General features: G+C 41.9%; 1 protein-coding gene across 1 annotated transcript in view; it reads left to right on the top strand.

Moving 5' to 3' along the window:
• The window catches only part of LOC130478009 (prosaposin-like), a 60,333-nt gene that overhangs the window by 23,754 nt on the left and 18,368 nt on the right, over positions 1–18,211 (top strand). Inside the window, exons 2-4 of the mRNA XM_056850118.1 lie at positions 11,951–12,081; positions 16,011–16,085; positions 17,209–17,334. Coding sequence (XP_056706096.1) covers positions 11,951–12,081; positions 16,011–16,085; positions 17,209–17,334 — 332 coding nt within the window. The remainder of the gene's footprint in view (positions 1–11,950; positions 12,082–16,010; positions 16,086–17,208; positions 17,335–18,211) is intronic.

The raw sequence follows: 18,211 nt of genomic DNA, 5'->3' as shown, positions 1-18,211 counted from the left end.
GGTGTTTATATATATCGATTACCCTTTTGGCTTTCACACATTTGTATTTGACTTCCTTGTTGTGGAAGGCTTGGAAAGAAGAAATGATTAAAAGGAAAAAAAATGACTTAAAAGTAATATTACTATTTGTAAATTAACCTAAATATTGTCGAAGGCTTTCACGGTCAGAGTTCATTGGTTCTTGTAGGTTATCCGGGCTGTGTGACCGTGGTCTTGGTATTTTCTTTCCTGACGTTTCGCCAGCAGCTGTGGCCGGCGTCTTCAGAGATGCCTGCCACAGCTGCTGAAGATGCCTGCTGAAGATGCCTGCCACAGCTGCTGGCGAAACGTCAGGAAAGAAAATACCAAGACCACGGTCGCACAGCCCGGATAACCTACAAGAACCAACCTTAGTTCTGTTTGGATCAAATCTTCAATGTAAGGGGAGAGAGGGGATTAAAATTTCCTCAGTAGGATTTTGGCCATCAAAAATGAGTCCCTAATACTGTCTGTCACTAGCCCTGGAAGGGGAAAAAGACCAGCAAATGCCTGTCTTCTTTCCCTTCTGGGAAGAACTGTTGGCGGATTTCTCCGAGCCAAGTCTGCTTTGGCCCCAAGAGATGGCATCTCCAAAGAACCTTTGAATCAGTGCTGCATACAACTGCAAAAGGGGTTTTTTTTGGGTGGGCGGAGCAGAATAATAAGAATTGTGCTTTTAAAAAAACCCTCCATGAAAGTAGTGATTTGGTAGGAATATAATGCATGGTGCTGTTTTGTTTGTCACAGACACACTGCAAACTGAAATTACTGTGTATGATAATAACAAGGCAGTAATGTCCGTTAGGCATCAGTGTTTTGGTTTCCAGCTTTCTCCTTAATAACTAGTGATTTGCATACGTACCCTATGATTATATTCTTGCATGCAGTCTGTCCTACTTACTGTTTCCTCTGAGACAGTGAATGGACAGTTCCTCTTCCTCATTTCTAATCTCGGTTTCAAAACTCCCCAGTTGCATGCTTAAGGTAATCTTTTGTGCCTGATTTGTATACATTTTATTTTATCCCTCCATGTAGAGGCTACTAGAATTTGTGGAAATGTACCAAGTACATTCAAGAAAAAAAGTCCTCCCCTCTCACACCCTGCTAAGCCTCATTTAAAAGGGATTGGGATGTAACTACGTCTTCAGATGTAGCTGCAAAGGAGAGGAGCCCCAAACAGGGTGCCTACTGGAAAAGTCCAGTGTTCACTGATGGTAAGCAGCCTTAACCAGATATTGGAAAGACAAGACCGACATTTTAAAATAGTTTATCTGTGTGACGGAGTTAGAACTGATCTCTACAGAGAAGGCAATGAAGCAGGAATGAAGCTGAGGGAATACTTCAGACTGCAAATGGCAGGTGATATATTTGAATGCTCCTTTATGTAAAAACTCCCTGCAAGTAGAAAACTAGTACAGCTGCTTTACTGATTTTTTTGAACTTGTAGGAGGAACTTTAAATAAAGACACTCCCACCTGCAGCCCAAACTAGTTGAACTACACTCTTCCCCGTCACCATTCTTCACTCTGCTGAATATGTAGCCATGGCCTTAAATGAATTTTAGAACCACTCTCCGTCTCCCCAGATAACCTCAGAAAGTTTAGTTCTGTGAGGGTTAGCCAGTTATTGCCAAATGACCTCAGCCCTCTCCTCAGATTACAATTCCCAAGATTCATTGGGAGAAAGCCAAGATAACTAAACTAGAATATAATTTTGTTGTGCAGATACAATGTTGATGCAGGATTTGCTATACTTCAATAAGTTGCCATTTTCTGTCCTTTAGAGTAACACTCTAGAGATCTTGTTCCAGACAAGAATGGTCAGATAAATTGATGCTAGGGTTGCCAACCTCCAAGAATCACCTGGAGATCTTCCGCTATTACAATTGATCTGCAGATGACAGAGACCAGTTCCCTTGGAGAAAATGGCTGCTTTGGAGAACAGACTCTATGGCATTATACCCTGCTTAGGCCCCTCCCTTCCCCAAACTCCACCATCACCAGCTCCACCCCCCAAAATCTCCAGGTATTTCCCAACTCAAAGCAGGCAATCCTAGTTGATGCCAATGTAAATATTCCATCTACATTGGATGCTAAATGTGTCCATAAGTGGCGTACTACAAACTTGCTTCTGTGTTGTGACACAAAAACAAAAGGACATATAGTTCCTTAGGAGTAGGTATCATCAATGAAGGAGAACTCTGAGGTTCAGGATGGATGCAGAGTACTAGGGTTGTGCATATTAGTATCCCAAAATAAAAAACAATTCTGAAAAATACATTTTCTGTATTTTTGTGGGTTTTTTTTAACCTATATGAAAAAAGCCATCTTCTCTCCCCATTACTTACCTGCCTCTGACAGAAATCCAGCTTGCGCCGCCGCTTCTCTGGACTCGGGAGAAGCCATATGGGCTGGATTGCTTTCAGATCCACCTTGCCGGGCTTCTCTGAACCCTGGAAAATCTGGCAGGGGGCATCTGACAGAAATCCAGCCCGCACCGCTTCTCTGGACTCTGGGGTCCAGAGAAGCCCTGTTGGGGGGGTGGATCTGTCCATAATCCAGCCTGCGCCGCTTCTCCAGACTCCAGAGAAGCGGTGCGGGCTGGATTTCTGTCAGATCCTCCCGCTGGGCTTCTCTGGGGTCCAGAGAAGCCCGGTGTGTGTGTGTGTGTGTGGGGACTTGACCATAATCCAGCCCTCACTGCTTCTCCGGAGTCCAGAGAAGTGGTGTGGACTGGATTGCTGTCAGATCTCCCCGCCGAGCCCTGCGTGGGGGATCTGACCAAAATCCAGCCTGCACCGCTTCTCTGGACTCTGGAGAAAGGGCACGAGGTTGATTGATTTCAGATCTGCCCCTCTGGCTTTCTCTGACCCTGAGAAGGTTAGCGGGGCGGAACTGAAATATTTGGGGTTTTCGGCATTTTTGGGGTTCAGGATTATCAAACCCAAATATGTTTTTGAAAAATCTGTGTTTTTGCAGATTTTTTGAAAATTTCTAGGTTTCAGAAACCCGAACCCGATAAATACCAGAAAATAAATATAGCCCTACAGAATACTGGAAAGAGAATAGACACAGGAATGCTAAAATGATGACATTTTGTTGGTTTCCGGTTTGATTTGGGAAATTCGTCAATATCTGCCTACTACTGGTCGGAGCCAGTCCTGCTCCCAGCAGCTGAAAGGGTGGCACAATATAATGGGTGGGGCTAACCACAATTGGAGGTGCATGTTTTAAATTTGGTTGTGAATGAGCATTGTCACACCCTATTGATACACACCAACGAGGAGATCAAACTCACATCTCCCTTGTCACATTCAGTCCTCTGATGACCCATAAAAACCTGTCCTACATACTGATTCATTAGCAGCTGCATTCCTAAGCTGCTCATACAATCAAAATTGCTTTTCATCAGGAAGCTTATCAACAGGAGAAAACAGTGTTTGAAAAAGAGCACAGGAGGGAAACGCTTGTTGCTGATAATTAAGACTTGTTTGCAAAAGGCAGACAGGGAAAAAGATCACCACACATTCAAGACTCCAGAGAGATAGCTTGTTAGGCTGCTGCATCCAAAACAAAAGCTAATAATCTTGTGGCACCTTAAAGACAAGCACATTTGTTCTGAGCATTTTGCCTGATTGCTGTTTAATGCACACATACACACCACTAGGAAATGAACTGCCAAAATTGTGTGTGTGTGTTAAGTGCCATCAAGTCGCTTCCGACTCATGGCGACCCTATGAATTAGGATGATATAATTTACCATCTTACATTTTTTTAGGTGTGAGCATGAAAATAATGGCACAAGATCCATGACCTTTATGATGTCACTAAAGAAATATGCATGAATCAGTTAGCACCTGCTCTGGCTAATTATATCAACACTTTTTTTCGGTGTATATGTATGCATTCGTGACCACAAAAGAAGGCCCATAGGGCCGAAACGCATTTGGTCTTTTATTGTGACTTTGTGGACTATCCATTTTAAACACTAATTAAGTCAGGTTTAATGTGATCTTATTTGTATATTATCAACTTTGAGAAACTCATTTGCACTATATATTGTGTACTGAGGACTCTCTCCTCAATCTGATGACTTTAATTCTGAAGGCTAAATTCAAGGCCTATGTTTTTAGATTTGTATTTTAAGTGCAATATATAATAAACTGATTTATTTTGTTTAATTCGTTTTTATATTGTTTTTGCTCAAACTTCGTTGTACCTAATTCAATTTTTGGGTTGGGTCACTCCCTTTTGATGTATTTAATGGTAATTGGCAATGCCTATTTAGATCTCTGCCCTGACCTGGATGGCCCAGGCTAGCCTGATCTCGTCAGATCTCAGAAGCTAAGCAGGGTCAGCCCTGGTTAGTATTTGGATGGGAGACCAGCAAGAATACCAGGGTAGCTGTGCAGAGGAAGGCACTGGCAAACCACCTCTGTTAGTCTCTTGCCATGAAAACCCCCAAAAGGGGTTGCCATAAGTCGGCTGCGACTTGACTGCACTTTACACCCACACACACATACACATAATGCCGGATACTAGTGTGTCTTTCCTTAATACTTCAGCTAAAACATGAAGCATGATGCAGGGGCTTGAATCTGGTTGGGACCACAGTTAGGGTTGCCAGCTTTGAGTAGGGAAATTCCTGGAGATTTGGGGGTGGAGCCTGGGAAGGATTGAGTTTGGGGAGGGAGCTCAGCAGGAATATAATACAAAAGAGACCACCCTCCAAACTATCCATTTTCTCCAGGAGAGCCAATCAGCAGTAAGTCCAGGAGATCTCTAGGCCCCACTTGGAGATCAGCTGTGATTCCAGGAGATCTCTATGCCCCTCTTGGATGTTGGTAACTCTAACCACATTGCAGGTAGAGGAGGGGCTACTGCCTCCTCCCCATGCCACTTTCCTCTTCTGAAATGGCCCTGAGGGCATTGTTTTAGTTACCATGGGGAACCTGCAGCTGGTATGCCCATTGGTACTACGTACTGAACACGTGATACCTAGGTATGATAACACAGAAAGTACGAAAGCATGAGAGACTTCAGTGAGAAGGTGGAAGGTTATATTTGGGTTTTTTTCCTGCCCTTTATTCTCAGGATAAATTTCATGTCAGTATGAATTCATCAATTTCCATCTGTAGCACAGTTTCAATCCAGTTTCTCACAATTCCAAATAAAATACTTGGGGAACGGTTTGTGTGTGAAAGGGCGGTGGTCTTTTCCACACCCTAGCACAAAAATACAATTCCTATGGTAGCAGAAGGGAAGCCATGATAGTAGGGTTGCCTCCATCTAGGTGGGGCCTGGAGATCTCCCAGAATTACATCTGATCTCCAGATGACAGAAACCAGTTCCCCTGGAGGAAATGCCTTTAGACGGTGGATATGGCATTATACCCTGCTAAGGTCCCTCCCCTCCCCAGGCTCCACCCTTAAATCTGTAGGGTTTTCCCAACCCAGACTTGGCAACCCTACATGATATTCATTGCAAACTGGCTGAAATATGAGGAGTAGCTATGTCTCTCAGCTAAGTGCTGGGAAGAACCATCTTCAGTGTGGAAGTCCTGCCTGCAGGCTTTGATCTGGGAAGCCCTTCACCTAGAAAGCACAGTATAAATATGGGTGCAAATGCACCATAATAGTATAAAATACGTAAATACTGCATAGACTGGAAAGAAAACTTCCCCTCTGTTCGTCCTCCCTTGAAATTATGCTGAAGGAAACATGCCCACCAACTATTCTCCATAGGTTTTAAAATAAATGTATTCATTCCACTTTGCTGCACGGGAAGCTGACTATTCAGTATTTTTAAGACAGGGAAAAACATCTGACAGGTATCCCCACTTAGATTTTGCTATAAGAGAGAACCCCTCAGAGCAGTTTGTGGCAGTGATTAATAGCGCCTCCAAGTTTAACCAGATCTAGACTATTTAAAAAAGTTAAAGCTTGCAAGGTCAGCCCTACTGGCTCATAAACATTTAACTCATGACATTTCACACTCTAGTTTCCTATGGCTGTGCAGCTCCGGACTGGGTCTTGTTTTTATACAACACACAATACAACAAGGAATTTAAACTCAAGGTTGTGAGTTCCTCAGACCCTAGTAAAGTCTGCAGCCCTTATGACTAAGGCAACTGCCTTGAAAATGACAGCAGCACTTGCTGAAGGATCAGAACCCATGTCAGACATCTAAAATACAGGGCTAGAAATAAGGCAGTGGTGCCAATACGACTCCTCAACTACATGCAGTTCCCTGGGAGCACACAATCTTAAGGCAGCTGAAGGGCAGAATTCACACAAAATGGCAACTGCACATATGGGGAAGATCAAGGGTATTGTGTGCTCCTGTTACACGCGGTGGAAGTGCCCAAAAAAAGGGCTCACAACTCATCTTTCCCAGTTTCGGCTGGTGTAGTTGCATTGCATAAATATGTGGTATGAGTGTGATGCTTCTGGTTAACTGCCGGAGCACAGCATGGTGCCTAGCACCCGCACAAGGAACCATTATTCATATATATATATATATATATATATATATATATATATATATATATATACACACACACACACACACACACACACACACACACACACATATATATATAAATGGGTTGCCAACCTCCAGGTACGTTGCCAACCTCCAGGTACTAGCTGGAGATCTCCTGCTATTACCCCTGATCTCCAGCCGATAGAAATCAGTTCACCTGGAGAAAATGGCTGCTTTGGCAATTGGACTCTATGGCATTGAAGTCCCTCCCCTCCCCAAACCCCACCTTTCTCAGCCTCCACCCCAAAACCTCTCACCAGTGGCGAAGAGGGACCTTATATATATTATATATATAATTATAATTAACTATAATTAACTATATAATTAATTATAAAATTAATTATAATTATAAAAACTATAATTAAAAAAATTCATACCCCCCACCTTTCTGCACTCATCGTGGCCACCCATGTGTTGCCCTAACCTGCACACATGGCTCTGAACATATGTGATAGTAACTTTAATGCATGAGACTTTCCTTTGCTCCTTGTGATGTGGGTGAAGAGTCAACAGACCAGTTTTCTATAAACTGTGGAATCCCCAAACCAAATCTAAATACGATTGCCAGCTGACCAGGCAGAAAACTCTTTTATCAGTGGCTCCATCTTCAGAAATCAGTGGGTACAAGAGCATCTTGAAGGCTGGCCACATCTAATTACTGTCTAAATAACCATCAACTCAATGAGAAGCAACATGAAGTCGCTAATTACTAACAAACAGCTATTCCTCCCCAACATCAAATTTGTGCTGAGTACTTAGGCTTTAATTACAAGACTAAGAAGGAAAACAAGCTTGAGGAATCAAAGCAAAGGTTTTCCTAGCTAGCTGGATTTATAAAGGAACATTCTGTGCGAAGGGAAAGAGAGATTAACAAAGGCATCATCTGAAAAACATTAATTAGTACAAAACCTTGCTTTTTAAAATCACACTAACAAAGAACAAGGATGTTGTTGCTTAGCTGGTAAAAAAAAAATTGTGGTGCTTTTTGAAAGACCGCTTTAATGCCCTGGTGGTCACATAGTATTTGCAGATGATGTGCAATTGCCTTTCTGGGTTATCCAGACAAGAATACTTAGATTTAGTTAAGAAGGGTCTTACCTGGATGGCCCAGGCTACCCTGATCTCACCAGATCTCAGAAGCTAAGCAGGGTCGGCCCTGCTCAGTATTTGGATGGGACACCACCAAGGAATACCAGGGGTCGGTATGCAGAGGAAGGCAATGGTAAACCATCTCTGTCTCTTGCCTTGAAAACCCTATTGGGTTGCCATAAGTCGACTGCAACTTGATGACACTTTACACACATGTATAGTTGAGAAGGTGTAGCTTAATTTCTGGAATAGGCTTCCTTAAATTAAAGTGGCAACACTAGGGCTGCCAACTTACCCGAAATATATATTGAACCTACTTCTGTGTCTTTAACACAAACTTGAGCTACAAAAATATACAGGTAAGGCTTTTGATCACATGGTGATGAGGATAAGAATCTGGCTGCTAATGTCTATAGTTTAAACTGCCAGTAGAGGCACAAGAGCAGGGGCTGGTAAACAGCATGCAATGCTAGGTGGTCTCTATGACTGCCTTGCAAGAGGTGGGCAGAGAAGACGCTGTTTGGCAGACAGATCTTTAGTAGAAAAGGCTTCCTTCACCATTTTTCTCCATGCCAGGAAGAGTTTCAGCTGGTGATTTCTGCCCATTAAAAGAATGCTGAAGGCTAACAGCCTTTTTTCATGAAAACAAAAAGATCATCATGAACCAAAGGAGCAAATGTAAGAGTAGCCTCATTGTCAGCAATTGTGGAGGATGAGTCAGGGTGCCACTACTTTCCCCTGTTGCCACGCCTTTAAGTGCACTTTGATCTGAAGGCACCAGCAGGTGATAAATGCCTATCTTCCTGCCTTGGAAAAGGGTGCAGTGCTAAATATACCTATTTAAAAGTAAGTTCCATTGAGAACAATGGAGCTTACATCAAAGGCTAGGATCAGGCTGGAAGTATAATAATACCATGGACAGGCAGGTGCTAATAACTTGAAATTGCCATAGGAGTTAGCTATATTAAACAGAGTTGCGATTCTTTTTTTAAAAAATAATTTTTTTATTATTTTTCCAAAATTATTAATTACATAGTTTAACAAGAACATAAACAGTAAAAAGTAAAAACAAATAGGTAACATTGTTAAAAATATTTATATATAATCAAGAATTATTGACTTCCCCTATACCTCCCTTCATCTTGTGATAAATTAGTAATCTCTTTTGCACAGAATTCTAATCCTGATACTATTGTTAATATTTATTGATCTCTTTGACATTTATATTTTTCAAAGAAAAAAAGATTAATAGTTAGTAATATTATATAAAGGAAAGAAAAAAGAAAAAAGGGAATAAGAATAAAAGGAAAAAGAGAAATAGTAAATCTCACTAATAATAAATGGATTAGTATAATAAAAAGCATTTGATTATTTCCATTAAAAATTAATTATTTTGTAAGTTCTCCATTTCTCCCTAACACTCATTTAATACATATTTGTTTTTCTAGTAAATTGATATCATATATAGTTCTATTTCCATTATAACCAATCCTTTTAACCGGTTCCTTTTCGATCTTATCCAGAAGAGAAACTAAACTCTTTTAAATTAATCCCTTTGTTTGGAATTTCCAGCATTTCTTTCTTTTCCACATTAGCAGTAATTGTCAAAGAGCATCCTTGGAGGTTGTTGGTAAAGTCTCTTCTGCAGATAGATAATTTCCATAGTAAATCCATGTTGCAATATCTTCCATCCCAAATTCAAAGAAAAAGATCCTGAGAGCCCCAGTTTTTCTACTCATTAAGTCCTCCAAGCAGGTGTTGAAAAGTTCATCAAGCAGATTAAGGAGACAGAGGTCAAAATCACTCACTTTCAAATCCATTTTGTCAGATGGGCTATTGCAGATTGTTTATTGTAATTCCTCGTTTCCTTTGCAAGGTTCTCTTCATCTCTCTTGTCGACTAGAGGGCCCTCTAGTATCTCCTCTGATCTCATTGTGATAATTTGGGTTTTTATGTCTTTAAGATTGTCTGAGATGATGTCCAGTTTTTGATTAATAAATTGAAATGAAGTGTTCATCAAAGCAGAGAGTCGTTCCATCTGTGTAATCAGATATTCCATGGTTGCTACTTCTGAAAATTCCTGTTGAAACTCAGTTAATAAAATCCAGGCAAATTCCACTGTAGTAAATAACAAGGAGGTGCTGCAGGAATCAGGGTTGTAGACCTTCCATCTTCTATGTGGTCAGGAACTTGGGAAATATTTGCCAGTTGCACACTAATACCACACTTCCGATTCCAAGTTCTCTGGCTCTCTCGCGATGATAGATTGTTTACAGGAAGGACGTGGCAGAAAGGCTTTGTTTAGTTAGAAAGACTACTCCGGGGTGGGGGAGATTTCCACTCCTCCCTCTCCTTTATACATAGTAAGTCCTGATTGGCAACTGAAGCGTCTTTCAAAGATCTTAGTTGTTATGTCTTCCCACTGATTAAATTGATAAGATTCCTGCCGGGTTATCTGATCTTTTCTTGTTTTAAAGAGTCATTTAAACATTTGGTGGGGAGTTATGGATTCGACAAATGTATTTAGCAATCTCCTGGGACTTCCAAATCCAGGTAAAACAAAAGAGTTCTTTTAAACATACTCAGATTTTAGGAGAGTAGGTATTCTTGCTTCTGTATAGTTGCTAGATGGTAATAGATAGGGGAGAGCGAAGCTTAAAATTCCAAAGAGACATCTGCGGCGATTTATTACCTCTCAAGCTGGCAGGACTGCTACTGAATCTCCGAGGTCGTAAAACTCAGAGAGTTCAGGAGTCAAACCGCTCTTCATCGGCTGCAGGAGATTTCCTGATACCAGTTCCACTATTTAGGAATCGGGAGGGGCGCGTTGACACCCCTATTTAAGATGTTTCTTGGTTCCCCTCCGGGAGCCCTCGGGGAGACGAGTGCTTCGCTCAGCTGCCCTAGCGGAAGTCAACACAGTTGCAATTCTGATACATTAATCTCCATTTTTTTTAAATAATAAAATTTATTACAGCCTTAAAAAAGGAACAATACAATCCAAACATCAACCAAAACATATAGAAGTTTAAAACACATAAAACATATAAAACATACAATATTCCCTAACAAGCAATCACTTTATGAACCACCACCATCTAGACTTTTAAGTATATTTTCCATTCTAGAAATGTTAGGACTCCATACTTCTTCTAAATCCTCTATGTTTTTGTCATTTTGTTAATAAGTCAATGTAATCAAAACATAGGTCTCTTTCACTTTATCAAACCAACTAATTAAATCTGGTGAATTTTTTCCTTTCTAACATCTAGCAAAATTCACTGTTGCTATTGTTAACATAGGAGCCCCGTGGCGCAGAGTGTTAAGCTGCAGTACTGCAGTCAAAAGCTCTGCTCAAGACCTGAGTTCGATCCCGACGGAAGTCGGTTTCAGGTAGCCGGCTCAAGGTTGACTCAGCCTTCCATCCTTCCGAGGTCGGTCAAATGAGTACCCAGCTTGCTGGGGGTAAAGGGAAGATGACTGGGGAAGGCGACGGCAAACCACCCCACAAACAAAGTCTGCCTAGAAAACGTCGGGATGTGACGTCTCCCCATGGGTCAGGAATGACCCGGTGCTTGCACAGGGGACCTTTACCTTTTTTTTTTTATTGTTAACATGCGGAGGATTATATCGAGATATTTCTTATGCATGATCAGTAGACAATTTAATAAAATTGTTTCTGCTTATTAGTCTCCATTTATATGAATCTCCTTTCATTATGGTGACTATGGAATTTCCATTGTGTTCAGTTATGTATTAAATGACTCCTTAAGTAAGAAGGCTTTAACAATACAGTTGCCACATTTTTATTAGTTGTATTCCTGCACCTTTCATAGCAGCTTTAGCTGCAGACAATAGTAGGAAAATGCCAGAAAATGCTTCAGCTGCTGATTCCTCCAGATCAAAAGGCAATTAAAGGCACTAAAGCAAGCAAGGTAAAATTTTGTCTGGTCAACTAATTACCCTAAAGCAGGGCTATGCATTTAAGATACCCCCCCAATCCCAAATTTATCTAACAAATAAATTATACACATTCTTCAGTTTCATGTGCGATATCACATAAGTTATAGGGTACTCTAGTGATTAAATAATTTTGCAGCTAATCCTAAGTGTCCCTGCTTGTGCTATACTCTGAGCCTACGTCCTTCCATTCTAAACCTAACACTGTGTCTATTAGCTTAATAAGGTAGAAACAGATTCCATGAAGGGAAACAGTTTTCCCCCCTTCTTTCATGATGGGTCAAAAATACCTTCCCACTGTGCAGCTTAAGCCTAATTTTTCTTTTCCAACTTGTTGACAGCTACTGCAAGTCCTCTGTCCTGGGAGAAAGAGTGTGTAGAAAGTCCAGAAACATGGTGTCAGGATTTCCCAACGGCATTGAAATGTGGGACCTTGGATCACTGTCAACAAATGATGAATACCTTCCCTAAGGTGAGTGCACCGTTCAGGGATGCTTTGCCAATCATCTTCCTATGCAGTGGCTATTTCGCAAGGTGGGGGACACTTTGGAGACCACAGTCCATGGCTTCCACCTATCTTCCTTCACTGCCTCTCACCACCTCTGTGTAGGGTTGCCAGCAGCCTGGAGAAAAAACATCCTGACTTTCAATAGAGGCTTAGATCATTTATGCATTTGTACTTTCACTCACATTCACCCCCTTTCTGTCTCGGTTGTTCCTTGGAGTTATGCATGAGTTTTCCATCCATTAGTGATGACCTCGCTGCCAGCCCTCACAATGTTCAGGTCTTCCCATTCCTCTGTTAACCTGACTCTTCCCTCTTCCCTGAGCAAAGCCTGGGTGAAATCCCCATGCAGAAGGCAAAGTGAGGGCCATGCAAGCTTGGCTTTGCTCACAGACAATTACAAGGCAGCATGTCCAGAGGTGGGGATTGAAATAGTTCCTGCTTCCTTGGAGCTCTTTCTGAGCACAAGAAAGACTTTTTAAAACCAAGGCTTGGATTTCTCTCCCCCCCCCCCCCCCGCTTTCAGATTGCTCTGGGTTTTTTTTGTTTGTTTTTTTGGTTCTTAAATGCTTTTTTACGTGGCAATTGGGTTTTGGGGGAATTTTCTCTCACAGTAAACACTACAAGTAAGCCAGTTACAAAGCAGCATTTTAAGGGGCAGGGACTTGATTTGAGCCGGGAGACTGCTGGTTCATAGATTCCCAACAGGAAAGTGTGGGTCCAGGAAAGTGTGGCATTGGCCAGCTGAAGCTTTTCGGGGCAGGGAGGTAAATACCATCACCTGGTAAATTACATCTCATTAAGCCTCTATTAAAAGGACACGCTTCCTCAAGACCGTAGGCAAACCTATCTTTACTGGATGCCTCCATTTTTAGAAGCCAATGGTCCATCCTTCCTTGTTCTTTGGGAATCCTTAATCATAATGTGGCAAGCCACACATGCCCAGTAGGACTTCCCAAACTCTTGATTCCACTCATGAGACTTTGGGAAGTTCTGTTGGCCATGGTCACGGGTGCTATGCTTGAAGATGCTTGGCTGTTGGATCCTGCTTCACAGACCCACTCCAACATAAGGTTCCACTATTGGACTTACTCAGAACGATTGGGCCCCATCCCTGAGCCCATTAAAATCTCTGGGGTCCACTCCTGGGCCCTGACCAGGAACCAGAATGTCTTGTTTTATTTTCAAGAGTTTAAACTTGGAAGTTAAGCACAGTCTTCTCCCACATACCTAGGGTGTGAGAGAACTCCCAAGGCAAAGAGGTGTGGCTCCTAGGATAGTCATTAAAGGAAATGTTGGGATGTTTCTGAAAGCGTAACTATGCAGGTCTTCCTGTAGAGGGGGAAAACACTGGTTGTAGGAGTTTCTGACAGGACCGCTGTGCCTTTGGCAGGGTGAGATTGGTAAATTCAGCAGTGGATCTTATCCCAACACGGAGATGTGATTTTTTAAATATAATTTTTATTTATTTTTTAATTCAAATACGGGATACAAAAAGGAAAAAAGGGAGGGGATAAGGGAAATCTGTCTGATGTAAACAAACATGGTTTTGGTCTCATAAATTCAAAAGCATTTTACATTTTCAAACTATTAATTATCAAGCATTTTCATTGATCTAGTACGTTTACTAGATGGATGGCCCAGGCTAGCCTGATCTCGTCAGATCGTCAGAAGCTAAGCAGGGTCAGCCCTGGTTAGTATTTGGATGGGAGACCACCAAGGAATAATACCAGGGTTGCTGTGCAGAGGAAGGCACTGGCAAACCACCTCTGTTAAGTCTCTTGCCATTAAAAACCCAAAAGGGGTCGCCATAAGTCAGCTGCGACTTGAAGGCACTTTACACACACACACAGTATGTTTACATTTATCTGATTGTATATTCTAGTTTCTTATAGTATATTTATCTATTAATCTGCTAACATATAAGTATAAAATGGTTGCCATTTTTCGTTAAACTGTTCTATTAACTCATTATAAGTAGGATTCGTCATAAAAGTCATTCTGGCCATGTTTGCATAGTTGAGATGTGATGATGGGAAAATTTCACAAGCTGAATTCCTGCCTCTTATGCAGCTGTCACGGGCACAGCTGCCCTGTCAGAAAAAAAAGGTGGCAGTCAACATGGCTAGGATAATCATATGGTGCAAGAAATTAAGAAAAGAAGCAATTCTCAGCTGGTTATTGGGAAAGGAAAAAAAACTGTACATGAAGAGCAATTTCTCAGGGGGGAAAGCCCCTTTTCTTCCCAGGAAGACTATGTACAACCATCTGGCCATGAATTTAGACATCTCAGTGAGTTATGGGGCGGGGATACTTCAGCCGGCCAGACTAAAGAACATAAAGTAACTTTTTTGTTCTCATTCCCCACCTCCCACAAACAGTGAGCACACATATATCCATAACCATACCCAAAGTTTGTAATTTCTATTTTTGGAATTTACTGGCCTATGTTTTTATCTTAATGACTGCATATTTTATGTACCTTTTGTAACAATTGTAACAGTACTTATGCCATTAAAGGTTTTTCATTCATTCATTCATAACCATACATTTTCCTGTGCAAATACATCCTGGGCTCTGTTTGGTCTGACTTGGAAAATAAATAAATCAAAATTTTGCCTCAAAGAAAGCTGTATAAATTATGTAAATGCAGTAAGGTAAAGAGGTAAAGGGCCACTACCTCCTTTCCCCCTCCTCCTCAGGAGCAATCCGCTCCCTCTTTGGGTCCTAAGAGTTAACCATATTGTCTCAGCACTATGGTTACCAGGCATGGCCAGGCAACAAGTAGGAAACCTGGAGGGGGGGCACTTGGGGGGGGGCACTGTCAACGACAGCATGACAGGATGACCATAGAGTTTCCAGCAAGTCCTAGAGATTGCTGACATCACTTCTGGGTTCCTCCAACCAGAAGTGATGCCATGCTGTTTGCCTGACATTGGTGTGGCCATTAATATTTTTTTCTCCCTCTGCTGCCCAGAGCATTTGGGGGCCCAACCTAGGAAGTGTGGGGTTTAGGGAGGGGAGGGACCTTAGCAAGTTATAAAGTCATAGAGTCCTCCTTCGAAAGCAGCCATTTTCTCCAGGGAACTGATCTCTGTAGTCTGTAAGTCTGGGAGAACTTCAGGCAACCCTGCATCAGCACACACCCGCACACAATAACAAGTCACTCTTTACACACAATAACAAGTCACTCTTTGCAGTCTTAAGGGCCAGCCATATGCTTTTATTCTTAACTTCAATAATGCACTTCAATAATGCACTTGGCTCCAACTCTGTTTAGGATTACGCTGCAGATCTCTTATCCATCCCCATTCGATTCTGAATTTCTTATTTCTGTTGTTTTTACCTGAAAATCTCCACTTCAATCTCATAACTCCCTTGTGTGAAGCAGGTCTTGTGATTCTTAATGTTCAAAGTGTTTTTTATTTGCTTGTTTTAATGTGGGAGGTAAAAAATGTGAAATGCCTTGATCCATCAGCTGCCAGATACTGTGTATTACAAAATATTGTTCCAGGCTTTCACGGTCAGAGTTCATTGGTTCTTGTAGGTTATCCGGGCTGTGTGACCGTGGTCTTGGTATTTTCTTTCCTGACGTTTCGCCAGCAGCTGTGGCAGGCATCTTCAGACCACGGTCACACAGCCTGGATAACCTACAAGAACCAATGAACTGTGTATTACATTTTAATCCTGTTCCTCCAAGGAGCACGGGTTACACAGTTCCTCCCTCTTCCATATTAAATATGATAACATGTCGGCTATGAAATGCTCTCAGTATTATTGTCAATAGATGTCCACAGTCAATGGGTATCAACTATAATTCTGGCAGCAAATTAATTTCATTTTGCATAAACAAAGTGCTGTGTGATTCCCTCAAGTAATTCTCTTCTCTTCCCCAGTTCTCCTTTAGATGTTCTATATGTAAACTTGTTGTGGTCATGGTAGCAAAAGTCCTACAAGACAATGCCACAGATGTAAGTACACCACATTTTTTCCCATTTAGGTGAAAATATAATAATTTATTATTAGGTCTATGACCGCAGTCTTGGACCAAGGGAGGAAGAAAGGAAGGGAGGGGAAGATGAGGGAGGATGGGAAGCATGATACATAGTATAATACAGTCTTAAGTTAACGATGCTAAAAATTAGGCCAATAAATAAAATTCCTAACTAAAATAAACTGGGGGCGGAGCGAACTGACTAAAAGTTGCCAGAAGTAGGTGTTGAGAGTTCTTTCTTCTTAAGAGCAGCCACTCTGGCCAAAAAGAGGGCAACATTTGATGTGGCGGCAACATTAGTTGAGTCGCCAAGCAAAAAAGGCAATACCCAGGCATGTAGAGAGAGGTTCAAGCTGGTGAGGATTGGAGCAATAAGAGCATCTCTATCTTGAGACCAGCGAGGACAGTGGAGCATCAAATGGTCCAACGTTTCAATTTCGCCCATGTTAAGGTATCCCGGTATATCTGCCCAACATGACCATGGATGGAAAGGCATTTAAACGAGCTAAAAGGAGAGCCCGACGATGTGAAAAGATTGAAACTGTAGAGTGGAACTCTGGAAGCTTCTCTGGTGTGGGGAGTCCCAAGACCAGACCGGACCAAGTACTTCTGGCCCTCCCAACCGTACTGGCCCAATCTAACTCCTTCAATCTCTTCAAGCTCTTCAAGCTTTTCCCATTTAATGAACACAAGGTAGAGGAGGGAAGATAGCCCGGTCTGCTCTGGTGTTTTTAACAACAGTTGCAGAACTCTGCTCGGAGATTACTGTGAGTTAACACTTGCAGATTAAGCTATTATTAAAGAGGACACATACAAAAAAACATTCAAAAGCTGGCAACCCTAGTGAAGGTATTCACCAGAGTTACAACTTCTGTTTGAATAAATGAGCCTGTCATGTAATATTTTTTTCATGTGATTATTTACTTATTATAGGCAAGGATACTCTAGATAATTTATGCCCTGGAGCTGATGTTTGAAGTGTTTAAATTTGAAATTTGGAGGGGGGGCCTCACAAATTGTCTGTAATCTTTCCTGAATCTATGGTAACCTAAAACAAAACAATGGCTCATAATGCTCCTTTAATTTTTTTTTTTCCTTAGGAAAGAATCTCTAAGACGCTGGAGATGGGATGCCAGTATCTTCCCTTCCAAGACTGGGCAGTCAAATGCAAGAAGTTGATAGACACTGGAGTGATAATTCTGGTTGAACTTGGAAAACAAGTGCAGGTAAATGGATTACAAGAGTGATCCCCATCGCAGTGCCTGTGGGTGCCCGGCAACTGCAATGCGTTTCTTGGCCCCCATTTGCTTCTTCAAGAAAGCATCACTTCCACAAAGCCAACAGCCAGTCCTGGCTTTCTTCCACCTCTCTGGAGCAACAAGTTCTTCAGCAGAGCCCTGGAGGAGCCACCTTTGTGTCTGCAAGGAGCGCCCATTCAGAAATAGCATCCACCATTGCAGGAACCTCCCAACATTTCGTGATTGCCCTTAGCACTCCATGACAGCTATTTTGTGAGTGCCTCCTGTGGTGACCATTTTGCAGTGGCTAGGTTTGTCTCTCCCAGTCTCAGCCCCTATTGCCTGCCCTTGAGAAACTGAGGTGTGGGAGAAAAATGACCGGAAAATGGCCGTCCTGTTCAAATGAGCGGTGGGAGAAAATGGGGGGGGGGGACCTCAGCAACATGTCAATATTATTTCCAGCTGAAACCTATATTATCAGATTTTGCTCTCTGTTATTGATCTCTATGGTTTTTGCCATAGAGGTTGGCAAAATCCTAGGTTGTTGGTGACAATTTCCTTTTTCCAAGGCCCCACCTCCAAGGTCTTTGAGCAGTTCCAGACATACATCTGGAAACCCTATGAATGCTGCCTTTGTTGAGAGTGCTAAGAATTCTGTTAGGCCTTCCCCTATCACAAAACGGCAACTCTCGGAGCTCTGCGGGAAGAGGAAATGACGCCTGAAGTATAGGCACTTATTGAGTTGCATGCAAACAGTGGCAGTACTTTTTTTGGTGTGTTTGTCTACAATTTGCTTGTTTAATCTCAGTTCTGGTACATGTATGTTAAAATATACCCCAAATTGAACAATCTGTTACATTGTGTC

This window comes from Euleptes europaea, chromosome 5, assembly GCF_029931775.1.
Source record: "Euleptes europaea isolate rEulEur1 chromosome 5, rEulEur1.hap1, whole genome shotgun sequence".
NCBI lineage: Eukaryota > Metazoa > Chordata > Lepidosauria > Squamata > Sphaerodactylidae > Euleptes > Euleptes europaea.
Note: the sequence above shows the minus strand (reverse complement) of the source record. Positions and strands in the feature narration are given on the sequence as shown.